At 39.1% G+C, this 27,726-nt stretch overlaps 1 protein-coding gene across 1 annotated transcript in view; it reads right to left on the bottom strand.

The window, feature by feature from the left end:
* The window catches only part of PIEZO2 (piezo type mechanosensitive ion channel component 2), a 526,331-nt gene that overhangs the window by 323,272 nt on the left and 175,333 nt on the right, over positions 1-27,726 (bottom strand). The window contains exon 3 of the mRNA XM_035724088.1: positions 24,008-24,133. Coding sequence (XP_035579981.1) covers positions 24,008-24,133 — 126 coding nt within the window. The remainder of the gene's footprint in view (positions 1-24,007; positions 24,134-27,726) is intronic.

Raw genomic sequence — 27,726 nt, 5'->3', positions numbered from 1 at the left:
ATTTCATGAAATCACAAAGTCCACTGAGGAACAGTGAAAACAGAAAGTCCGAAGAATTTTAGACTTAGTTAAGAGCCTCTGGTTTAAATCAGTTCTAATGTAATAAGCATCTGTATTTCTTTTAAGTAACATATTCATTCAAAATACCTTCAATAAGGTCAAATAAGTGACATAAATTCTAATCTCATCATTGGGTATATCAATAAGTCTTTATAGTATCCTAGGTACTTAGAAATGAAAACAAATACTGAAACTATTAAAGCTGCCATATTTCTAGTTTCAGAGAATCTTGAATTTATTTTATACATGGATGTTAACTTTTTAAATATTTGTAAAAGTCAAAAAATTATCAAATTGAGGGGCACCTGGGTAGCTCAGTGTCAAATAAATAAATAAAATCTTTAAAAAATTATCAAATTGAGGTAAATGAAGCTTTTTACCAGCTTTGGAATAATTGAGATCATAAGGCTCTGAGCTTGATCTTACAGAAATGCAGTTCTGCTTTTCATCTTTTTATTGAAATTAGGAAATCTTTACATGCCAAAACAATGTAACAATGTTAGTATGTACTTTAAATATTAACATTGGTTTTATTCAACCTAATGCTGCAGAATTCATTTAAAATGTTTTAAATATAGCTTTAAAAGGCTTAGCTACATGATAGTAAAAAGCAAAGCCTCTTACATGTCCAATTTCAAAGATCCTTTGCAAGAAACAATGAAGGCACTCTACAACAGAAGTAGGAATTTTCTAGCCTAAAAGCTATTGTCTTTAAACTATTGCTTATCTTCATTCAAACTCTAAAATGTAATTAAAAACATGAAACGTAGTATTTTCAGCCCTAAAAAAAGTCATTTATAGACACAGTATATCATAACACCTCCACTGACATCAAGAACAAATTAAGTAGTAATAATTATATGGCTATGGCCACAAAAAGTGAATTTTTTAACTTTATGGTTAACATCTACTTTTATTTGGTTTTCAAAAACCAACTGTGTGTGCAATTTTTTCTTCCTGCATTGACAACTCAGACCAGAAAAAGTGCCCTAGCCCTAATTTTAAATTGTACTCTCTGTTTTCTCAAAAACATTAGTAGATGAGCAGTGGACTAGGTGCCCTATTGTGATCTTTGTAATAAGCTCTCAGTGACCTTGGGAAAGTCATAGAACTACTGTTTGCTTATCCTTGAAGTGAAAAGTTTGGATGGGATAATCTATAATATTCCACTGGGTAGAAGAGCCCATTATCCTGTGGATATAGACATTCAAAAACGAGTCAGCACATATATAATACAATTCCCAGGAGGGTAAATTCCATTTAGAATGGTGCTTCCAGGTATCTTCTTAAGTTAAAGATGAACACAGGAAGTTTTGCACTCTTTAATTACACTGCTAGGGATCTAACTTCACAGAGGGAATTTGAGTTCAGTAGAGGATATTTTCATGGGTGATCTAAGGCCACACTTCTCCAACCTTAAATGTAAAGGTCAATATGGCCAGATGGCTCTTATATCTGAGAGGAAATAAACTGAAACAAATAACAAAGAAACAGAAAACAAGGATTTGCCCTAAAAATCCATTAATGAAAATGTCCACAACCAAACATCAGCATTAAAGAGTGTTATGTTAGCTTTCCCTGAAGACCGTATAGAAATTTAGGTGGGCCACCTCACAGTTTGGGCTGCGTGAAAAGCCATCCTTGTATGCACCCTGATTCTCACAACATCCACACTTTTTCATCCAAGAACCTATGACCAAAGACTATGATTAACTACATAAGCAAGACAACAAACACTTTCTACTGTGGGCTTGTACTCATCCCCCAAATTGCAACTGAATTAGAATTCTTTCCACAGCTCTGTTCAATGAAAGAGCTTCAAAAGGAGTGCAAGAGAATGGCATCCCAGGCTGGTGTGTGTGTGTGTGTGTGTGTGTGTGTGTGTGTGTGTGTGTGTGTGTGTGTGTGTGTGTGTGTGTGAGAGAGAGAGAGAGAGAGAGAGAGAGAGAGAGAGAGAGAGAGAGCTGGCTTTTATCTCATTTCCTCCACAAAGATGTAAGCCCTCCTCATCTTCTCAGAGAGAAAGTCACCTGCCTGGCCCTGCTTCTGCTGAGGGGAACCTACCTCTGTATGTGTGCAGTAGGTCAGACCCACAACCACTGGCCTCCTGCCCGTCTGTTATCATCTCCCCTCTGCCAGCCCACAGCTTCTCCTGGGGACACACTGCCCACCTATTCACCGCCCAGAGCCTCCTACTGATAACCAGCATTCCTTCCAATGCATTCTCATTTTTTCAGTGAGTGGAGAAAGGTAAGGCCTGGAGCACAAGAGCTGCACACAGGCTTCATTCACCCCTTGCTCCTTTCCTTGGGATTCAGGGCTGACTCCCATCCAGTCTCAAGAGTTATGATGGCAGAAGAACCAGACTTTTGTGCTTCATACACTGTGCCACATTGCCCCTCCTTCTCCCTTTCCTCCCTCCACTGACACACTTCCAGTACTCACCCTGAGAAGCAGTATCATCCCCACGATGTGTCTGTTATTGAACCTCTTTAAATGGAAGGGTCCTTTCTAGTGACCACATTCAATGAGTATATGTTAGCAATATAAGGGGTTACTTTGCCCTAGAAGCTGTATAAGCTGATGGCTATTTGTTGTAACAACCATGAAAGCTTTATTCTACCAAGAAATGCATACACCTCTATCATCTTGTGGACTCTAAAATATTAGACTTGGCTCTGGGGCTATAAACACACTCATGAACATTCCTCCAATCAAGATTCTGTAGAAATAGCCTCAGAAAGAATCAGTTTACTGAGACTTTGGATAGCTCTTTAAACAGTAGCATTTACTCTATAAACTAAAAGCAATATTTCTATACCTCTTCCTGGAGTCTAATTGAAGAATTGCACCAAAGACATATCAGATTTAAAGTTGAGATCTTGACCAGATGCGTAACATCTGGAAAAAGTCAGAGATGGTTTTCCACATTAACTGGTTATACTAGATAACAATAAGGAAAAATTATATTTCTCTTGATCTTTATCTTCTGCTTCTCCCAAATAAGATGTACTTATTCGTACTGACATAATCCATGGAAGAATGACAGATAAAAACACTTATAAATGAAAGGTGAGCAGAGTGTGCAAATACATGGTACGATATTACCTTTACCAGAAGGTATTTCTCAATCTTATGGTTTGGTAATGAGACACACAGAGTTGATGCCTTACTCGGAAATGAAGGTGTATTAGCATATACCAATAGTTGCTAATTCAGGTATTATCATCTGCATTTGGGGAATCTGCATTTTCTACTTGCATTTTGGTTTTTCAGGCTTATTCAAAATCTTCCCCAAATAGAATTTCAAGTTTCACCATAAAAAGAAGCTTGAGGAGGGGAGAAGAAAACAGAAGAAAAAGAAGCAGCAAGAGAAGCAGATGTATTAAAGAAACTAGGTACTGAACAAGCCACCTTTCTGCCAGGCCTCAGAGAAGAGTGCCTTGCACACAAGCAAAGCTACCCCACTGGTAGCAAAGAAAGAACCATGTAAGCAATGCCAATAGGAAACTTAATAGCTTTATGGAAAAAAATCCATTATCCAAGGTTTCTATGCAAAATAAACTCTAGATGAATTAAAGAGTTGCATATATTTTAAGATGTAAAAAAATAAAAAAGTAGAGTACTATAAATATCAGCTCTGTAAATTTACAACATTGAAGCAGTAAGAAAAAAGAGGAATAATAGATTACAATTCTAAACATGAAAAAACTCAATGAAATGACAGTTAACAAAAATCAGCTTTAAAAATCAAACTTGTAAAATATGTTTACAAAGAATAATATGAGCAAGTCTTCTACACAAATAAATATAAATAGTAAACATATGGGAAAATGTTTGTTTTTACCAAAAATTATTTTTAGAAAAAGCACTGGGTTTTTAACATCTAGTAGAGTGGCAAAAATGCTTTCTTCAAATGCTGACAAGACGTCAGTGAATACAGTACACTCTTATTCTTTTTTCCTTTGTGGAGATGAAGTTCATATACATATAATTAACCATTTGAAAGCAAACAATTCAGTGGCCTTTAGTATATTCACAATGTTATGCAAACATCACTTCTCTCTACTTCTAAAACATTTCCATCACCCAGAAGACTGCCCCACACTCATTAAATAATCATTCCCCTTTGCTCCCTCCCCACATTTGGTTTATCCATTCACCCTTTGATGGATATTTGGCTATTATGAATTATGCTGCTATGAAGATTCATGTATAAGTATCTGAACACCTGCTTTCAATTATTTTGAGCATATACCTAGGAATGGAATTGCTGATCATAAGGTACTTATGTTTTATATTTTAAAGAACCACAAAACTGTATTCCAAAGTGACTGCACCATTGTATAGTGTCTGAGAGTTCCAACTTCTCCACATCCTCACCAATGCTTGTTATCATCTTGTCTTTTTTTATTATAGCCATCCTAGTGGGAGGTGGTATCTCATTGTGGGCATGATTTGGATGATCCTAATGACTAATGTTGAGCATTTTTTATGTGTTCATTAGCCAGCTGTATGTCAGAATGAGGCTGTGAGCAAGGATTTCTCTGAGTCCTCAAGGTGTCCAAAGGCTTCAAAGTCTATGATACATTCTTAAATATCTATCTACCTATCTATCTACTCTCTATCAATTTATTTATCTATCTATCCATCCATCCTTCCATCTATTCATCATTTATTTATTTTTACAGGTGGCATTCCAAAAGGTACAAACAATATGCTACAATACAGGAATTTAAATTCTTTGACCTAGTAAATCCACTCTTGGAAATTTACCCTAAGGAAATAAACTACAGATTTACATGTATACTTGCTCACCAACAATACGGAATGGCAAAAATTAAAACCACCCAAGGAAAATGTTGGGACACTCTTATGTATCAGCATGAAGAAAGATTATGCCAGAAATGAAATATTTATAAAGACTATATAGAAATATGGAAACATAACACATGGCAAAAAAAAGAGTTCTGATTTCCATCAATGTGACCCAGGTTTGATGTCAGTCACAGGGACACAGATTTGAAGGGAACGCCCTCATCCTTTGGGTTTCTGCTTCAATATAACTTCCTTCAGGGAGTCTCCCACCCCAGGCCAAAGTAGGTACATACTATGTATATTTCTGTCATTCTTTGTGTGACCACAATAATAGCGCTTACCACACTCTGTTATTGTCATTCTTTTATTTGTCTGCTTCTACCTTCCCCCGGCAGACTGTAAAGTCTGTAAGGGCAGGACCTGCGGTGTATATTGGCTGTTGTATGATAAGCACCTAACAGAACGAATGCACACAGCAGGGATTCAATAAACGGTTATCAAATAAATTTACATGTGACAGGATCATGGGATTATGAATAACCTGAATTCCTTAAAACTAATTTTCTTTGTGGCTGTTGTGGTAGCTACCTTATGGGAAATATTTTCAAAAATGACAATGCAAGATATCATAATTATCATTATTATAATCTAAATGTAACATTCTTCCAAATTTCTCAATTAGGAAATTCTTATCTGCAAAAACAAAAAGAAGGAAATTTGTGCATGCTCTATCCTGATTACAGTATGTGGTTTATATGTCATGATTGCCTTGATTTTTGTTACCCGTTGGCAGTGGGGAAGAAGCAATCACCATGTGAGAATTTTTAGAAATCAGCCATCGAATCTTATTCCACAGCACTGCTTCCTAACAATGGTTTTGGGCCCTTTGAGAATGATGGCTCACTTAAAAACTAGAGATTATTACTAAGTAACCATGCGAGGTAACAAAAGAAAAACATTTGATACCATAATTATCAATTCAATGCACGTTTGCAAAGCAAATACTTTTTCAGAAAATAAATGATAAAGCAATATGCAAACCTTTGTCTGTAATTATATCATAATATTTTTATAGTAGTATCCTCACTATTAATATTCTATATATGTCCATAACCTGCAATGGGAATCTCAGGAAATGTTTACATGTCTCTAAAAATGAATATAAGAGAGAAATTACATTAGCAACTTCTTTGCAGATCTTCTGCATCCTTGAAATATGTTTTTAATATGTGAAATCAAGAGGGATTTTCTAAATCCAACTTCTGTTTATAGGAAGAAATGGTAGTCACTTAGGAATCCACATACCTAAGCCCTAAGATATATATCAGTTTTGTAAGTCTGAAGAATAACTAGACTTGTGTCATACGATTAATATTTTCTGGAATGTCAAGACTATTTCTGGCCCAATTTTGCTGCTTCCACTCTGCCCTTGAAATATCCTTCCATTATATTATGAGTTTCAAAACATACAATTATAGCTTTATGTTGTCCGTCTATCACTTTGAGGTTAAGTTTACTCCCATACCACACAGACTTGCCTTAGTGCTTTGATGGTAAATAATTTACACTAGAAATGCTGCATCATGAAACTGAGGTTAGGGAAATTGTTATTTAAGCAAACACAATCGATCCCATATCATTTTAAATTTCCTGCCCTGTGATTTATCTTCCAGCAAGGACCGGTGGGCCCAGAGTGGGAGCAACGAGCTCGAGGAGAATGGCACGCCTATTATCGCTTGCAGGCTTCTCCTCCCTCCTTAATTATTAACGAGGTTGCCCTGCTACGGCACACCTGCCCCTCACAGCTCTTCTCCTCTTCCCCCCTTGCTACCTCCCGCCTTGTCTTCTCCACGTTCATCTCCGATTTCCCCAAATCCAAGTGGAAATCCAAATTTCCTTTTGCCAAGAAAATCAATACCAAGTTACTTTATTTGGTATATAATTTTCCAAAAGAAACAAAAGCCCTCATGTGGATGTATCCTTCTCGTATTTCCTCCTGAACTGAAAAGAGGGGGATGGCAACAAGGATCAGAGCAGGACTTCCAGGATGCACACGGGGGATGGAGAGAGCGGAGCAAGTTCCTGGCAGAGGGGACATTGTTCATGACAGGTGCTCTTGATGGCTCAGCCACCTCGATGGGGAGGATTCCACTGAAAATTGGGGATGAAACAAGAGTCATCCCCTTTCATCTTTGTCACACATTCATTTCCTTTTTTTTTTTTTTTTTTTTTTGCTGCTATTAATTCATTGATTTGCTCTTCAAACCCTTACTGGGCAGTATACTATATATGGGGCCCTGTCCTAGGTACTCAGGTTACAAAAATAAATAAAATGTGATAGTCCCTGCCCTCCATCTGATCATATTCTAATGGGAGAATATATAAAATGAAAGATAAAACTCAGCACGAGAAGATCAATGATCGATGCTTAGAACATATAGGGAGCAGACAGGCACCTGACACAGTCGGCCCGGGCCTCTTGGAGGAGGCGCTCAGTACTGAAGGGTGGGTCCAGTGAAGGAACAGGATGGGTGGTGTGGGTAAGAACACTCTCCCAGAGGACTAAAAAGAGCAAAGGTATGGATGGGGAACTGGAAACTTGCAGGACTGGGAAGGAGGAGGCAGAAACAACACCCATGGAGTGGGGAGAAGTAAAGCTGGTGAGGTCATCTTTCTGCTTTGGGCGTAGCTCTTCCTCGCCTGTGTAGACAACCCCACCGTCCTGCACACACACGGACTGCAGGGAGCCGCCACCATCCTCATGACCCTGCATATGGTCACATTTCTCACTTTTTTATCTAATCAGAACCTAACTCTTCTGTTGCTGCTCAGTTTCTTTATCTGCAAATGAGTAAAATAGCAAGCACCTTGCAGAATTATGCAGAATGGAGATAGGACACAGAAACTATGCCTGCCCTGTAAGGGGCAATTATACATCGAAGCCATTACCAATACTGATTTAGAGCAAAACTTAGAACCAGAAAGATGTTATTTTTTAAAAAATGAAGAAGAGGGGGGCGGAGCTGGGTGTGAGATATGGTGAGGTGGGAGCAAGAATGAAGGAAAACAAGACTTACTGGTGTGCTTGATCTGTGCCAGGAGCTACGCACACTTTACCTCGTTTAGGGATGAGATGGGGGTGATATATGGTAAGAAAAGAGTTCTACTCAAGGAGAATCAAAATCCCAAATCAAGGATGGGGGACATCTGCCTTAAGGGAATTAGAAGTTGGATTGCACAAGAAATAGATTGCATATTTTAAGTAAGAAAAGATCTACATGGCAAATGTACAATACATGACAGACCCATAATTTTAGCTATGGGGAAAACGACCGTTTCCAGAACAAGGAAAGTCACAGCCCCATGATGTTTGGCATTAACGGAGCCACAGCTACCCCACCTGATAAGACACTGATGTGTTCTTCTCCAAACATCCACACAAGACTCTGATGAGCTGAGCAGATAGCAGAGCGGAGGGACTCAAGATGGATCTGAAAGAAATACTTAGATGTGACATCCCAGCTGCCTTCAAATATTTGAAAGACTGTTGTGTAGAGAACACCTTAGACTATATGATGTGTCATTCTGGAAACAGTCTCAGGATCCAGGATCTCAGGAGTTCACATTTCAGGGAAGTAGATTTCCACACACCGAAAGGCATCCCATACATTCTTGTTGATTTATTGACTGATTAACATGTTCAGGAAAAAAACACCTCCAATTTTCTCAGGCTTGAAGAAGACAGGTTAAAACCACTCACAGACCAGAGGGCAGCCATTGTTAGCAAGGACCCACCTAAAGTGAGGCAGGTGGGAGCAGTGGATCAGGCAGGAATAGGAAATAAGCATCCCACCCCCAGCAAATTTGCACCCATACACCCAAACATGCAGCCCTGTAGAGTCCACATGGCTCACTCTTGGGGGTGAAGATAGTCTTAAAGGCCCATATTTGCCAAGTAAAACATACTACCAACAATTAATGCTTTACCTAGAGTGAGTATGGCAGAGTAATTATCCTCTCCCCCAGCAGATCCTCCCAAATTTGTGTACCCTAATCTTATCTATTTCTCAGAATCTAATTAACCAAAGCCCAACTTCTCCATAAAGTTTTCCCTGCACAGTTACAAGGCTGCATGACACACTGTAAAGAACATGGGCTATGGAGTCCAGAAGACCTCAGTTTGAATTCTGGCTCTACCACTGAGTGACCTTATGCAAGACACTCTCCACCTCTGGTCCTCACGTCCCTGTCAGTAACATGGTAGTGAGAACCAGTCTGTTTTCAGAGACATGGGGGAATTTAAGTGAGACAATATGAGTAAAGTGTTAGTGTACTTTACCAAAAAAGAAAAAGTTAGCACCTCTCTTCCTAACATTTTAATCCTTTGTCTCATCTAAAATTCCATAACATAGAAAGGGTAATAAATAGTGAATAATATATTAGTACTTAGTCCTCTGTGCTAGAGGGCATGGGGTGGATGACAAGCTTTGGGGCAGGGAGGGAATGGGGAAAGGACTGTCATGTATTCACAAGTCCAGACCCAGCACCACAGCCACGGGGCAGGTGAGGTGGGAGTTTTCAATGGGGAAGGTGCTCTTGAAGAGGAGAAAAAAAAGCACTGAAGGCGACTGGCGTGTCACTAAATACACATGTCACTGACACCATCTTCCAACCTGCACCATTTTACCCTATTATCCAGGATTTCAACCACACCACGGGGAGTGGGTATAAATCCAAATATAACAGAATTAGTAGGGAATTAAGATAAAGATTATAATAGAGAATTATTTGGTACCATGGAAGTTTCATACATTTCATAATTTCAAAGTTTTATCCATGTGATTGTGTATAATTTGGAGACAAGATTCAGTTCTGAGCAGTTCCTGTTACTTTGTAGTTGTGCATAACCCTGGGCAAGAAAGATGACTCCTCTAATAAGACCCACAACAGTAATACTAGCTTGTCCTTAATGTGCACTTACTGTGGGTCAGGCACCTTTCTAAGGCCATGGACCGGATTAACTCAACCGCCACAACAACCCTTTGAGATGGCAGACTGTTACATTCACAGTCAAGGACACTGAGGCACAGAGATGAGTAACTTGCCCAAGGTCACGCAAGATCCTGCATTTATTCATTTACTGGATAATAGAAGTAATTCTCATGAAAAGTCTTTCTCCCAATAAAATGACATATTCTATTTGAAAAACACTATGTAAACTGCATGATTATCACGCCAAGAGAAATCAGATATCAGCAAGGTGCTGGCCTAAGAAATTTTCATCCTGATGTGGTTTCTCTCCCGCATGGTGCCACCCTCTGAATCTTCCCTCTTGCCTGTAGAATTCTGGCTTTTGACAGGAAACACTGGATGTATTCCTTCTTCCAAGAAAGTAGGCTCCATCAAATCTCAGGTTGCCAGAGTTCTCTTTCAGCAATGCTTCCCATGCAGAGACTACAGATCACAAATTAGTCTTAGACTGGAACCACCCTCCTTACCCACAGTGCTGAGCGCCAGGCCCCATCACAGGCTGACACGTGCCTGTGTCAGGGGACTGAAACAGCAATCTGCCTCAACTACCACGGGCTGACGGAAATAACACCTAAGGCTAACTTATAATAATGGCACTTATAATAATAATAAGGCACTTATAATAAATGTGATTGGAAGGTGTATGGATGATCCAGATGCTTTTAGACTATTTTAGTTAAGACAAAAGTAGACCAATACCCTCATCCTGGCACAAATGACCAGGGGATTATAACTTGGTCTGGATTTTTTTCTAATGGTTGTATTGAGAGGCAGTATGTCCTTTCAGGAAGCTGTCAGGGGAGAGAAGAAAAGGAGGAGGAGAATCAAGGCTCTTCCAGATGCTACCTCCCAGGGTCTCCAGGCTAGCTTCCAGGAGAAAGCAAGCAGCAGGAAGTGACTTCAAAATTACTCTTCAAGCAAGCACAGGGCTAGTTTCCTTTTACATATTTTGTGCCCCACTCCATAAATATTAACTCTTTCCTCCACAGTACTGTGTCAAATGTAAAAAATCAAGACCATCCATAGGGATTATTTATATGAGGATGGACTCATCAAGTAACTCTGCAAATCTAGGGGCCTATCTCTAATTAACACAATTAATGATGAGCATGATTAACGATGGAGTTTCTGGCTACATGTGCCAAAAGACAAGTCAGCACTGCCACCAAAAAGCAGAGTGTTCACAAGAGAGGCTCACTCTAAGCATCCACCTCACAATCATCAAGATGAAATGCCAAACTGCCAGGCCCGTGTCTGTCCCTTAGTGCTCTTATCACACTCTAATGTTTCATACATTGGGTCTCAGCACAGGAACCCTATGTTTTGATCACAGAAGAGCATTAGGATAGAGGGGGCGGAGAAGGGGGCAGAGGAGTAGGAGACCTGGATTTCGTCTGGTCTCAGGAATTCAGCTGAATAGGGATGAAACCATTCTGAACACCTACGAACTCAACGGGAGATCGAAGAGGAGAATAGCAGCAACTCTCTGAACAGAGAAGCGACCACTTACTGGAAGGTAGGACGTGCGGAGAAGTGAATCCGAGGCGATATTCGGGAGGATAGACGGCGGGGGAGGGGGCCTCCGTCGGCCGCTTCTGGCAAGTGATAGAACCGCGGAGCACAAAATCGGAACTTTGAGAAGTTGGCTCCGCTGAGGGACGGCGCTCCAGTGGCTAAGCGGGGGGTGGAACCCTCGTAGAACAGTGTGGTCTCAGGACCCTCGGGGTCACAGAAAGACCGGGGGTGCCTGAGTGCGGCAGAGCTCCCAGGTATTGGAGCGGGGAAGCCGGCTGCAGAGACAGAGCTGAAGCGCGGGTTCTCAGCTCGGGGTTGCCACAAACTGTGATCCGCGGCCCAGTCGGGCCACTGCTCCTCCAGCAGGGACCCAACAAGCGGCAGAGCCGGGGAGACTCCCCTTTCTCCCCCGGGAGGAGCGGCGCGGGAGCGCACCGCAGGGATCTGCTGGGTTTGGAGACTCCACACGGGGTCGGGTGCCAGAGATAGAAACGCTCAGTAACAGGCCGGGTGAGCACGGAGTGCGGCCGGAGACCGGGGACACGGGAGTGACTGCTATTCTCTGGGGGTGCACTGAGGAGCGGGGCCCCGAGTTCTCGGCTCCTCCGGGTGGAGATTGGGAGGCCACCATTTTCGCCCTGGACCTCCAAAGCTATACCGAGAGCTTGCAGGGAACAAAAGCTCCTGAGAGCAAACTGGAGCCCCTTGCTTAGACCAGACCGACAAGGGCGGGGCAATTCAGCCTCCAGCAAAGACATTTAGGAACCACGGCAATAGGCCCCTCCCCCAGAAGATCAGCACGAACAGCCAGCAAGCCAAGACCAAGTTTACCCATCAAGGAGAACGGGAGAACTCCAGCGCTAGGGGAATACTGCACATAGAATTCATGGCTTTTTTTTTTTTTTACCGTGATTCATTAGTTCATCAAAGTTAATTTTTTTAACTCTTTTTTTTCTTTTTCCCTTTTTGAACCAACATCTTATCAATCCCTTTTTTAAAAAAAACATTTTTTATTTTTCATTTTTAGGGTCATATTTTATCCCTTCATAGTAGTTACCCTTATTTTTGGCATATATATATATATAAGTTCTCTCTTTAAAATTTTGAGATACAGTTTCTTCTAACAGATCAAAATATACCCTAAATCACTAGTGTATGGCTTTGTTCTAGTCTCCTGCCTGACCACATTCTCTCCCTTTTTTCGTTTTTTTTTTAAATCTTCTTCTTTCTTTTTTCAAACAACTTATCTTATCAATTCCTTTTATAAAATCTTTTATACTTTTCATCTTTACAGTCATCTGCATCCCTTCATTGTATCGACCCTTATTTTGTACATATATGTCTTTTATCCTTTAAAATTTTAGGAGGCACTTTTTTCTAACAGACCAAAATACGCCCAAAATCTAGTGTGTGGCACTGATCTATGCACGAGCCTGATCATATTTGATCATATTCTGCTTTTTTTGTATGGTTCTGTTTTTGTTTTTATCTTTTTCTTTTCTTTTTTTTTTCTCCTTCTTTTTTCTTTCTTTCCTTTTCTTTTCCCCTGGTTTCAGGTCTTTTCTGATTTGTATACAGTATATTTGCTGGGGACGTTGTTAACCTGTTAGCATTTTGTTCTCTCATTCATCTATTCTCCTCTGGACAAAATGACAAGACGAAAAAAATCACCTCAGCAAAAAGAACAAGAGGTAGTACCGTCAGCCAGGGACCTACTCAATATGGACATTAGTATGATGTTGGACCTCGAGTTCAGAGTCATGACTTTAAAGATACTAGCTGGGCTTGAAAAAGGCGTGGAAGTTATTAGAGAAACCCTTTCTGGAGAAATAAAAGAACTAAGATCTAACCAAGTCGAAATCAAAAAGGCTATTGATGAGCTGCAATAAACAATGGGGGCACTCACTGCTAGGATAAATGAGGCAGAAGAGAGAATCAGCGATATAGAAGACCAAATGATGGAAAATAAAGAGGCTCAGAAAAAGAGAGAGAAACAACTACAGGATCACGAGGGCAGAATTTGAGAGATAAGCAATACTATAAGACAAAACAACATTAGAATAATTGGGATCCCAGAAGAAGAAGAGAGAGAGAGAGGGGCAGAAGGTATATTGGAGGAAATAATAGCAGAGAACTTCCCTAATGTGAGGAAGGAAACAGGCATCAAAATGCAGGAGGCACAGAGAACCCCTCTTAAAATCAATAATAATAGGTCAACCCCGACATTTAATAGTAAAACTTACACGTCTCAGAGACAAAGAGAAAATCCTGAAGGCAGCTCGGGAGAAGAGATCTGTAACCTACAATGGTAGAAATATTAGATTGGCAACAGACCTATCCACAGAGACCTGGCAGGCCAGAAAGGACTTGCAAGATATCTTCAGAGCACTAAACAAGACAATATGCAGCCAAGAATACTATATCCAGCTAGGCTGTCATTGAAAATAGAAGGAAAGATCAAAAGCTACCAGGACTAACAAAAACTAAAGGAATTTGCAAACACGGAACCACCCCTCCAAGAAATATTGAAAGGGGTCCTCTAAGCAAAGAGAGAGCCTAAAAGCAGCATAGATCAGAAAGGAACAGAGACAATATACAGTAACAGTCACCTTACAGGCAATACAATGGCACTAAATTCATACCTTTCAATAGTTACCCTGAATGTAAATGGGCTCAATGCCCCAATCAAAAGACACAGGCTATCAGACTGGATTAAAAAACAAGACCCATCAATATGCTGTCTGCAAGAGACTCATTTTAGACCCAGACACCCGCAGATTGAAAGTGAGGGGGTGGAAAACCATTTACCATACTAATGGACACCAAAAGAAAGCTGGGGTGGCAATCCTTATATCGGACAAATTAGATTTTGAAAACAAAGACTGTAATAAGAAATGAGGAAGGACACTATATCCTACTTAAAGGGTCTATCCAACAAGAACATCTAACAATTGTAAATATCTATGCCCCTAACACGGGAGCAGCCAATTATATAAGGCAATTAATAACAAAAGCGAAGAAACACATTGACAAGGATACAATAATAGTGGGGGAATTTAACACCCCCCCTGACTTAAATGGACAGATCATCTAAGCAAAAGATCAACAAGGAAATAAAGACTTTAAATGACACACTGGACCAAATGGACTTCACAGACATATTCAGAACATTCCATCCCAAAGCAACAGAATACACATTCTTCTCTAGTGCCCATGGAACATTCTCCAGAATAGATCACATTCTAGGTCACAAATCAGGTCTCAACTGGTACCAAAAGATTGGGATCATTCCCTGCATGTTTTCAGACCACAATGCTTTGAAACTAGAACTCAATCACAAGAGGAAAGTCAGAGAGAACTCAAATATATGGAGGCTAAAGAGCATCCTACTAAAGAATGAATGTGTCAACCAGGAAATTAAAGAAGAAATAAGAAAATTCATGGAAACCAATGAAAATGAAAACACAACTGTTCAAAATCTTTGGAAACAGCAAAGGCAGTCCTAAGAGGAAAGTATATAGCAACACAAGCGTTTCTCAAGAAACAAGAAAGGTCTCAAATATACAACCTAACCCTACACTAAAGGAGCTGGAGAAAGAACAGCAAATAAAGCCTAAACACAGCAGGAGAAGAGAAATCATAAAGATCAGAGCAGAAATCAATGAAATAGAAACCAAAAGAACAGTAGAACAGATCAACGAAACTAGGAGCTGGTTCATTGAAAGAACTAACAAGACTGATAAACCCCTGGCCAGACTTATCAAAAAGAAAAGAGAAAGGACCCGAATCAACAAAATCATGAATCAAAAAGGAGAGATAACAACCAACTCCAAAGAAATACAAACAATTATAAGAACATATTATGAGCAACTCTATGCCAGCAAATTAGATAACCTGGAAGAAATGGGTGCATTCCTAGAGATGTATCAACAACCAAAACTGAACCAGGAAGAAAAGGAAACCTGAACAGACCTATAGCCACTAAGGAAATTGAAGCAGTCATCAAAAATCTCCCAAGAAAGAAAAGCCTGGGGCCAGATGACTTCTCAGCGGAATTCCATCAGACATTTAAAGAAGAATTAATATCTATTCTCCTGAAACTGTTCCATAAAATAGAAATGGAAGGAAAACTTCCAAACTCATTTTATGAGGCCACCATTACCTTGATCCCAAAACCAGACACAGACCCCATCAAAAAGAAGAATTAGAGACCAATACCCTTGAGGAACATGGATGCAAAACTTCTCACCAAAATACTAGCCAATAGGATCGAACAGTACATTAAAAGGATTATTCACCATGACCAAGTGGGATTTATCCCTGGGCGGCAAGGATGGTTGAACATCCGCAAATCAATCAACATGATACAATACCTTAACAAAAGAAAGAACAAGAATCATATGATCCTCTCAATAGATGCAGAAAAAGCATTTGACAAAGTACAGCATCCTTTCTTGATCAAAACTCTTCAGAGTATAGGGATAGAGGGTACATACCTCAATATCATAAAAGCTATCTATGAAAAACCTACAGCCAATATCATTCTCAATGGGGAAAAGCTGAGAGCTTTTCCCCTAAGGTCAGGAACGCGGCAAGGATGTCCACTCTCACCACTGCTATTCAACATAGTATTAGAAGTCCTAGCCACAGCAATCAGACAACAAAAAGAAATCAAAGGCATCCAAATCGGCAAAGAGGAAGTCAAACTCTCACTCTTTGTAGATGATATGATACTGTATGTGGAAAACCCAAAAGACTCCACCCCAAAACTGCTAGAAGTCATACAGGAATTCAGGAAAGTAGCAGGATAAAAAATCAATGCACAGAAATCAGTGGCATTCCTATACACCAACAACAAGACAGAAGAGAGACAAATCAAGGAGTCGATCCCATTTACAATTGCACCCAAAACCATAAGATACCTAAGAATGAATTTAATCAAAGAGGCAAGGGATCTGTACTCAGAAAACTATAAAATACTCATGAAAGAAATTGAAGAAGACATAAAGAAATGGAAAAACGTTCCATGCTCATGGATTGGAAGAACAAACATTGTGAAGATGTCAATGCTACCTAGAGCAATCTACACATTCAATGCAATCCCCATCAAAATACCATCCACTTTTTTCAAAGAAATGGAACAAAGAATCCTAAAATTTGTATGGAACCAGAAGAGACCCCGAAAAGCCAGAGGAATATTGAAAAAGAAAAGCAAAGCTGGCGGCATCACAATTCCAGACTTCCAGCTCTATTACAAAGCTGTCATCATCAAGACAGTATGGTACTGGCACAAAAACAGACACATAGATCAATGGAACAGAATCGAGAGCCCAGAAAAGGACCCTCAACTCTATGGTCAACTCATCTTTGACAAAGCAGGAAAGAATGTCCAATGGCAAAAAGACAGTCTATTCAAAAAATGGTGTTGGGAACATTGGACAGCCACATGCAGAAGAATGAAACTGGACCATTTCCTTACACCACACACAAAAATAGACTCCAAATGGTTGAAAGACCTCAACGTGAGACAGGAGTCCATCAAAATCCTAAAGGAGAACACAGGTAGCAACCTCTTCGACCTCAGCTGCAGCAACTTCTTCCTAGAAACATCGCCAAAGGCAAGGGAAGCAAGTGCAAAAATGAACTATTGGGATTTCATCAAGATAAAAAGCTTTTGCACAGCAAAACAAATAGTCCACAAAACCAAAAGACGACCAACAGAATGGGAGAAAATATTCGCAAATGACAGATCAGATAAAGGGCTAGTGTCCAAAATCTATAAAGAACTTATCAAACTCAACACCCAAAGAACAAATAATCCAATCAAGAAATGGGCAGAAGACACGAACAGACATTTTTCCAAAGAAGACATCCAAATGGCCAACAGACACATGAGAAAGTGCTCAACATCGCTCGGCATCAGGGAAATCCAAATCAAAACCTCAATGAGATACCACCTCACACCAGTCAGAATGGCTAAAATTAACAAGTCAGGAAACGACAGATGTTGGGCGGGGATGTGGAGAAAGGGGAACCCTCCTACACTGTTGGTGGGAATGCAAGCTGGTGCAGCCACTCTGGAAAACAGTATGGAGGTTCCTCAAGCAGTTGAAAATAGAGCTACCATATGATCCAGCAATTGCACTACTGGCTATTTACCCCAAAGATACAAATGTAGGGATCCGAAGGAGTACGTGCACCCCGATGTTTATAGCAGCAATGTCCACAATAGCCAAACTGTGGAAAGAGCCAAGATGTCCATTGACAGATGAATGGATAAAGAAGAAGTGGTATATATACACAATGGAATATTATGCAGCCATCAAAAGGAATGAGATCTTGCCATTTGCGACGACATGGATGGAACTGGAGGGTGTTATGCTGAATGAAATAAGTCAATCAGAGAAAGACATGTATCATATGACCTCACTGATATGAGGAATTCTTAATCTCAGGGAACAAACTGAGGGTTGCTGGAGTGGTGGGGGGTGGGAGAGATGGGGTGGCTGGGTGATAGACATTGGGGAGGGTATGTGCTATGGTGAGCACTCTCAATTGTGCAAGACTGTTGAGTCGCAGATCTGTACTTCTGCAACAAATAATGCAACATATGTTAAGAAAAAAGAAAAAGAAGAAGATAGCAGGAGGGGAAGAATGAGGGGGAGTAATTCAGAGGGGGAGACGAACCATGAGAGACGATGGACTCTGAAAAACAAACTGAGGGTTCTAGAGGGGAGGGGGTGGGGGGATGGGTTAGCCTGGTGATGGGTATTAAAGAGGGCACGTTCTGCATGGAGCACTGGGTGTTATGCACAAACAATGAATCATGGAACACGACATCAAAAGCTAATGATGTAATGTATGGTGATTAACATAACAATAAAAAAGATTAAGGTTGATTTAAAAAAAAGAAAAAAAAAAGAGCTTTAGGATAAACTACTATTAAGGCCTATAATAGTCTCTTGGTCAGTGGGCTTCTAGGCCCAGTTTCCTGTGCTCTTAGTGAGAAAAATTAGAACTCTAGATTCTTCTCCCTCTAAAGGGGGAGAAAGCAGCTGATCTGAGGGGTCTTCCCTCAGGGGAAAAGGACTCTAACTGTGAATGCTACAACTGAATTAAGTAAAGGAAATATCATAAGGACTTACGAGCAACTTATTGAAGTCCTGCGAGACTAGACTAATCCAAAATCCTAGGAAGTGCGATGGAGGAAGTAATCCTAAGTAGATGATAAATAAGGAGTTCCTCAAATAGAAGGAAAGAGGGTGGAAAGCCGGGCAGGTCAGTGCTCAGATCCCAGTTCAGATGTGTGACAGCCTGGGTGCCTCACTTGCTCTCCTGGAGCCCATTTCCTCATCTTCATGCTCAATGCTACCCTCACCCCTGCCTCATCGTCATTAGCCTCATCCTTACCTCAGCACCACCAGCAGACAAGGCACTGCACTTATACAAAAGAAAGGCACCTCCTTGGGGGCATAACCCTACAGGGGCAAGGCTTGGCCAGCAGACTACCTCTTTGTAGGAATAAAATGATCCCCTATGTCCAGCTTAATCCAGCCTGGAAGAGGTCGCCAGCCTGGTGCTCAGAACCTAGGGTGGACGGCAGCTCCTACTCACCTCCTCAGGGAAGCCCAGGCAGGGCACGGCTGTCCTTCTGCACAGCCTGACCCACCCTAAGGACCTGCTCAGAGAATGGAACCAGGTCATGCGTACGGAGTACCCTACCTAAGAACATTCGAGCTCATCTGTAATAAGAAAAAAATGAATCCTTAGTTAGAAAAGGAATATAATGCTCCCTGGGGTCTGACAGCTAGTAGACGCTCTACAAATAGTACCTGTTATCACCACAAATTTTTTTTTCATAATTTGGAACTCAAAAGTTTCTTTCAATCAGTAACATACTTTAGCACAGCACAAGAATCCAGAGTGGCCTTGAAATTTCACTAACATCGCCACACATCCACCAGTGAGTCAAACAAACTACTTCTATGGAATCTGTAATGACATAATTGAAACCGGGTTTACGTTTACTTAAATAGTATGGTTTTGATGGAATGAACATTTTAGTAGGCAGCACAACACATGTTTGAGGAAAATTTAGAGGTACCCCCTGCCCCCACAGATTTCCTCACTTACCTATAAGCACTGTTTTGGAAATGAAGAGAGAGAAAGAGGGGGTGGGGGAGTTAAGTTTCACATCTGTACAACAAACCTGCCAGCTAGTCAGAAACGAAATAGGCTGGTTTGAAAAACTCTTTACTGCTGCCAGTTAATATTCACAGGACTCTAGGGGAACAAGAACTTTCAATGATGCAATATTTATAAATGCTACTGTTGTCCCCCATACATGTATCTTAGATTCCTGAGGGATCCTGGGAGCTTTTGCTATAATGAGGGTGAAGGTATATGAGTTTTAAATGGGGAGAGGAGTAGGTAGGGAAACAAAATTGAACACATATAAATGAGCACTTGGTGGTCTTGAATTTGAATATGACTTCAACGATTGGGAAATCTGACCTGCGTGGGTCATTGCATTTTAATTTACCAATGTCTTAAACAGAGAGAAAGCAGTCAAACCGCACAGCCCTGCTGGCCAAGACACTTTTTTTGTCTTTTTGTTTGAAATTTTGCTGCTGTGTGTCCACAGATGCCAAAAAAGGCTACCCTTCAAATGTAGGATATCAAACTAGCTGAGTTTGTGTTTACAACTCTGATGGTGTAATCGAAACTCCAAATGCTCAAGGAACAATAACATTAGTGAAGTGAAGTCAGCTCTAAATTAAAAGTCAGTGTTTCCATTACCCACTCTCACAGTATTTTCTGGAGTTTATATAACTTGATCATTAAAAAATGCTTGAAGCTGAAAACCTGTTCTGTGTCAATCTTGGACTAACCTAGTTTGCAAAGCTCTGAAGTTGTTTGCTCTTCCCTTTTATCCCTTTTCAAGAATGTATTGCTTTTAAATGTTACACATGAAACTGGACCAAAAAAATCTGTAACACCCCATGAGCCAGTGCTGTTACATGCATCACTCGTTTTTCAGAAGAAATTTACGATTTCTGTAAACTCACTTTCAAGGTGTCTGTGAATGAAAGTAAAGAGTTCAAATTCCTTTTTCAAACTCAGTCTTTAGCACATCCTTTCTCTGTTGGTGACCTCATCAAAAATATTGTAACTGCAAATTGGAATATTAACTTTTGTAGGAATAAATTTCACACTAGAATTTTTAACTTGGTAGAAATAAAGTTTACTATTATGATTTCCATTATATTGGCTCTCTGTGGAATAGAATAGAGATTTTATATGGGGACATCAAAAAAAGGAAGGGAAGAGAGTATGTGAGATCATTCTTCACTGACAGTAGATGGTAATTGTGCATGAATAAAAATATCTCTGAGAGAGACATGGAAATATCTGGGTATCTGAGAACCCAAATACTTAGGATATGAGGTTAGGAAAGGCAGAGTTAACTCCCCAAGATTGAGTTGTAAGGAATGCTTATGTCGAGAGGCCAGCTCTGACTACACTCAAGATGGCCCCCACATCTTTGCCACTGAGAAGTGCAGGCTTCTTTGTGGTGTTAACACAGGATCCAACCAAAGGGTCCAGGTAATTTGCTCCTTGTCTGGGAAGAAGGACACAAAGGAAAAACAAATTTCTCTCTCCCTCTCTGTGTGTGCGTGTGTGTGTGTAAGTCTGCATGTCTTTCTGTACCTTATAGGGAAGGCCATACATAGAATAAATATACTTATAAATGTGGAAAGGGGAATGTTGTTTTAACATTTCATGTTACATTTTTATTTTGATCTTTGTAGAACTGTGAAAAATCATCCCTTTTTTTTTAAAGATTTTATTTATTTATTCATGAGAGACAGAGGGGGAGAGAGAGAGGGAGAGAGAGAGAGAGAGAGAGAGAAGCAGGCTCCCAAGGAGCAGGGAGCCCGATGTGGGACTCGATCCCAGGACCCCGGGATCATGACCTGAGCCGAAGGCAGACGCTTAACCATCTGAGCCACCCAGGCGCCCAAAATCATCCTTTTTAAAGTTTTATTTATTTAAGAAATCTCTACACCCTACTCGGGGCTTGAACTCACAACACCAAGATTACATGTTCTTCCAACTGAGCCAGCCAAGCACCCCGAAAATCATCATTTTGAATAAAAATTAGAAATACCTAGACTCTGGGTCAGAAGAAATGATGAACTGCACTTCCTAATCTAGACAACCTCCAGTACAGGTGTTTCCACAATATCACTCAGCATCTAAATTCCTTTGTAGAAACTGGCAAGATATATATTTATAAACTCAAATTTTAAAAATCTGAATGAGTTGTAATATATCTTGTGATTAAATAATTCCAGTGATGGATAACTCATTATCCATGCAATAGCCTTTTATTCAGACAACATTTTTGGTTAAAAAAATCTTTCCACTGGAATGGTGGGGAGTGGGAGGGATGGGGTGGCTGGGTGATAGACAATGGGGAGGGTATGTGCTATGGTGAGCGCTGTGAATTGTGTAAGACTGTTGAATCACAGACCTGTACCCCTGAAACAAATAATACATTATATGTTAAAAAGAAGAAGAAGAAGAAGAAGAAGAAGGAGAAGAAGATAGCAGGAAGGGAAGAATGAAGGGGGGAAAATCGGAGGGGGGGATGAACCATGAGAGACAATGGACTCTGAGAAACAAACTGAGGGTTCTAGAGGGGAGGGGGTGAGGGGATGGGTCAGCCTGGTGATGGGTATTAAAGAGGCCACATACTGCATGGAGCACTGGGTGTTATATGCAAAAAATGAATCATGGAATGCTACATCAAAAACTAATGATGTAATGTATGGTGATTAACATAACATAATAAAAAAATAAAAATAAAATGCAAAAAAATAAAATAAATACTTAAAAAAATCTTTCCTTATGATCCTAGGAATGCCTTCTTAAGAAGTATCCAAAGGATTTGTGATTGAGAAGCGAAAGGAAATATGGCTGCTAATATTTCTAAGTTCAAAAATATCTGAACCCAGTCAAATGTAATAAATGTTTTTTTATCATTATAACATAACTAAAGTAACTAAAGTACCATTATTTAAACATTTCATTTTATCAAGTTTTGAATAACAAAGTGACTTTTACCAAACCAAAAAGCCACATGTTAACAATGGAATATTATGCAGCCATGAAAAGGAATGAAGTACTGACCCACACTACAACATGGATGAACCTTGAGAACATCATGCTCCGTGAAGGAAGCCATACACAGAAGGTTACATATTGTATAATTCTGTTTAGATGAAAAGTCCAGAACAGGTAAATCTAACAGAGGCAGAAGTAAATTAGTATTTGCCTAGGGCTGGATGGAAAGGGAATGGGGAATTACTCTTCCATGGGGAGGGGGCCAATGGAAGTGTTCTGGAATCAGAGAGCAGCAATGGTTGCACACTCTAAAAACCACTCACAGGTGAATTTTATGGTATATGAGTTATACCCCAACTTCAAAACAAGAACCATATCTTAAATCATAGATTTTAAAACAAAACCATTTTGATAGGCATTATTATCCAATGGATTCTGAACTCAATAAAATGGCCAAAATGAATACCAACTTTAGATCTGTAAAAGGTAGCTTTCTAAAAGTTATATGCTGAAGGATACTGAATAATTTATAAATATGGATTTTACTAAATGACCTCTCACTAGATTTATGTTAACAGTCTTTGATCCATGAAGAATTTTGATATTTTTTTATTTTATAGGGAAGTGTATGTTTACTTCCTATTACTCGGGCTTGCCTTTATGAAAGATCAAGAAATTTAAAACTCATAAATGGGTTCCTCAAAGAAAAACACAATTTAAAACTTATTATAATCTATTTCAAATATGTCAGGGTTTCTTTAGGTTTAACTTAAAACATGAGGATTGTATTCCATCTACTTGAAACACTTCTGCTTTTTTCAAAAGACAATCACATCCTAGAAAAACTGAAGTCGAATTTGTCCAATAGCAGGTTAATTTTAGAAACATGATGCTGTCCAGATAAAGAACATAGATGTTGACATTTTCAGATCGTAACTTCAAAATACAATGCATATAAGACACATAATATGAATAGCAATAAAAAACTCCCAATTAAAAAAGAAACTACGTGTTGTTACATTTTTTCCCATAAAGACATATGAAGTCTTATATTATGCTGTAGAAAAGATTGAGGTCACAGTCATATAATCTTATTCAATTTTTGTACTCATATTAATCATGTTAGAAATTGTACATGTCTTGCTCACTTAGCTGTACTGTATGCTCCAGGGACTAATATAAATCTTGATTTTTTAATTAAGCCCAGTAATAATGTCTTGCATACGAATAGGGGCCTAATATCTAATTTTTGTTGAAAATTCACTAATTAAGTTGCTTGTATTACCCAATTTTCCATGACAGTTTCTTTATATGAATTTATAGTACATGACTGCCAATGACCAGAAAAGATCATGAATTCTATCATGTAATTGTTGTATAGATTGCTATGAGGATTATGACACATAGCTTTATTCATACATAAGATGAAGAAAAAAATTACCATAATACTCACAGTTGTAACTAGGTCCAATACGGTGTTGAGCTTCCAGACTAGCCAACGTGATGTGGAAAATGATATGCAGCAACAGGAAGGAAAGACTGGTGAAGCACAGAGACTTTAATAACCGGCCCGTATGTCCTAGAAGGTAAGAAGCACAGAGACAGTGAGGGAGCTTCAGATGCAACACACTCATTCCGACCTGTGTAGTATTCCACATGGATCCCATTTCTGCCTAATCTATTATATAAACACACTTAGAAGTGTATCAGGTTCAACAATTACTCTCTTACTTATTAGTCTAAAGCTAAAGCTATCTTATTGCCTTTGTAAAATTATACAACTAATATTGATTAAAAATTCAGGCACCTGGGTGGCTCAGTCAGTTAAGCATCTGCCTTTGGCTCAGGTCATGAACCTAGGGTCCTGAGATCGAGTCCTGCATCGGGGTCCCTGCTCAGTGGGGAGTCTGCTTCTCCCTCTGCCCTTCCCCCAGCTCATGCTCTGTCCCCAAAATAAATAAATAAATTCTGAATGAAAATTAAATGTACAAGAAAAATGCTTTCCTACATATTAGATGACAAATTATCACAACATGGAACCACAAATAGCCCCTGGCTCAGAAAATTTTATAAGAGTTCCACCAAAGTCTAAAGAACAAACAACCCCTATTTTATACAAGTAGTTTCAGAGAGTAGGAAAAGAAGGGAAGTTGCCTAAAACATTTTACAAAGTTAGAGTAACTTGAAATTTAAAATAAAATAAGGTTAGAATATAAAAAGGAGTTATAAGCCTGTTTTACTTATGAACATAGACATAAATTATTAAAAATGATATTTGCTAACCAACTGAACTAGCATAGTAAAAATATAACACATCATAATAAGCTAGGATTTAAAAGAGCAGAATCAGACCTATAAATACAGAGAACAAACCAGTGGTTGCCAGAGGGGAGAGGGGTGGAGGGATGAGCAAATGGGCAAAAAGACACAGGCTTCTAGTTATGGAACAAATAAGTCATGGGAATAAAAGGTACGGCATAGGGAATATAGTTACTGATATTGTAATAGTGTTGTATGATGACAGATGAATGGTAGCTACACTTGTGGTGAGCAAAGCATAACATACAGAAAAGGTGAATCACTATGTTGTACACCTGAAACTAATAAAACATCTCGTGTCAACTATACCTGCCCCCTACCTCAAAATAGACTAGGGTTTATTTATTGCTGAGAAGCAAGTGTGATTTAATGTTAATAAATGTCTAGGTTTAAGTCATACACCAGTGGGCTGATATCATAATTTTCTAAATGGATGTAGAAGAAGCATTTCATAAAGTTCAAATTTTATTTATGATAAAAGGAGGGCACGTGTTGTGATGAGTACTGGGTGTTATACACAACTAATGAATCATTGAACACTACCTCAAAAACTAGTGATGTACTATACAGTGGCTAACTGAACATAATAAAAAAAATAACACTCAATAAACTGGGAATAGAAGGTAATATCCTTAAAATGATGAAGGATTTATACCATAACTAAAGCAAGCATCCTGTTTGTGGTGGAACTTTAGACATACATTACTGTTAGAGAATGATCAGGGACACTTGCTATCCTTGCCACCACTTAACATACCACTGGGCACATTGGCCAATGTCATAAGATAAGAAAAAGAATGATGAATTGTAATAATTACAATTGTTTGCAGATAATATCAAATTAAACTATTTGTAGATGATATTATCACCAACATAGAATGTGAAAGTGAAGCCACAGACCAACCATTAGAACAAACACAAGAATTCATAAAATGATTTAGATATAATATCATCTTACAAAAATCAATATAGCTCCTTTATATTAGCAATCATCAAATAGAAAACGAGATACAACTTAAATTAGCAAACAAAACTGTACTTTAAATGGTTTTGCCAATGTGTCAATTTGGCTGGGCAATAGTCCCCAGTTATTTAATCAAACACTAATCTAGATGTTGCCATGAATTTAGAGATGTGATTGAAGTCCATAATCAACTGACTTTAAGTAAGGATATTATCCTTGACAATTTGGGCAGGCCTGAGTCAGTCAGTTGGAAGTCTTGAAAACCGGTCTGAATAGAGAAAGGGAGGGTGGGGGGAGAGAAAGGAAACTCTTGTCACCTGTGCACAGTAGCTTCAAACTGTGCCCATGAATTTCAACTTGCCCATGACCATACTTCTTCCCTTCCTGAAAGCCTACCCTATGGATTTTGGACTTGCTTACCAAGTTCATATAATCAATAGTCCAATTCCTTGTAATAAATTATATACATATAAACATATCCTACAGGTTGAACCTGGACTGAAAAAAATTATGTAAGAATTAGATAGCAGGAGGGGAAGAATGAAGGGGGAGAAATCGGAGGGGGAGATGAACCATGAGAGACAATGGACTCTGAATAACAAACTGAGGGTTCTAGAGGGGAGGGGGTGGGGGGATGGGTTAGCCTGGTGATGGGTATTAAAGAGGCCACGTTCTGCGTGGAGCACTGGGTGTTATGCACAAACAATGAATCATGGAACACTACATCAAAAACTAATGATGTAATGTATGCTGATTAACATAACAATAAAAAATTTAAAGAAAAAAAAGAACCTTAACAAAAAATGCACAAGACCTTTATGGACAAAACTGTAAAACCCAGCAGAAAAACAAAGTAAAAGTCCTGAATAAATGAAGAGATATACCACATTCATGAATGAGGTAACCTAATATGACAAAAATATCAATTTTTCCCAAATTTAGTCTACAAATTCAATGCAACTTCAAATAAAATGCCAGGAGAAACTTTCAGGCCACCAGCAAACATATTTCAAAATATATAAGAACAGAATTTTTGAGGAACTCAACAAATTTATTTAAAAATATATTTGGATAAACAAAAACCTAGGAATTGCCAGGCCAACTTTGAAATTTTGAGAAGATAAAAAACGGGTGAGTTGTGTTTGTACTAAAAGACAATTAAGGTATGCTATAAACCCATAAGTTAAAATAAAACAAACAGAATTTAGATTCCTTACAGAAAGGAAAAAAAGTCAAATGGAATACCACACAGAATTCAGAAAAAAAAACTAATTTACCTATGAATTTGATAAATGTCAAAGTTGATCCCACAAGTCAAGAGGAGAACAGGCTAGCTAGCAGATGAAAAGCTGGCTTCAATAAAATAATAATAATAATGCTAGATCCCTGCCACAAAGGTGATCTTCAGGTGAATAAAGACCTAAATGTGAAAGATAAAATTCTAAAGTCTATAGATGAAAACATAGAAGAATAACTTTGTGCCTTTTCCATGGGGACTGCCTCTAAAATAAGACCCCAAACATAAGTTATAAGACCAAAAAATAGATGAATTTGACCACATTAAAGTTGAAAATTCAACAAAGTCACCATAAATAAAATTCACAGATATTTAGCTGGGACATCTAAGATTAGAGATGAGATTAATATTCGAATAGATAAAGAATGCCTGCATAGCAACAAGACAGGTCAACCAATAGAGAAGGGAGCAAAATATCTAAATAAGCATCTTACAAGGGAAAACTTGAGAGGGCAATATGTTTATACAGAGGAACTAAAAGCATAGAGGCATTTAATGGAGACATTATAGTTAAAACACAAATGGGTTAACAGTTTACATCCATCATATTAAATTATAAAGATTCATAATAATGTTTTTTGTGAGGGGGAAC

This window comes from Zalophus californianus, chromosome 14 (genome assembly GCF_009762305.2).
Source record: "Zalophus californianus isolate mZalCal1 chromosome 14, mZalCal1.pri.v2, whole genome shotgun sequence".
Lineage (NCBI taxonomy): Eukaryota > Metazoa > Chordata > Mammalia > Carnivora > Otariidae > Zalophus > Zalophus californianus.
The sequence above is the reverse complement of the archived record's forward strand: the minus strand, read 5'-3'. Positions and strand labels throughout refer to the sequence as shown.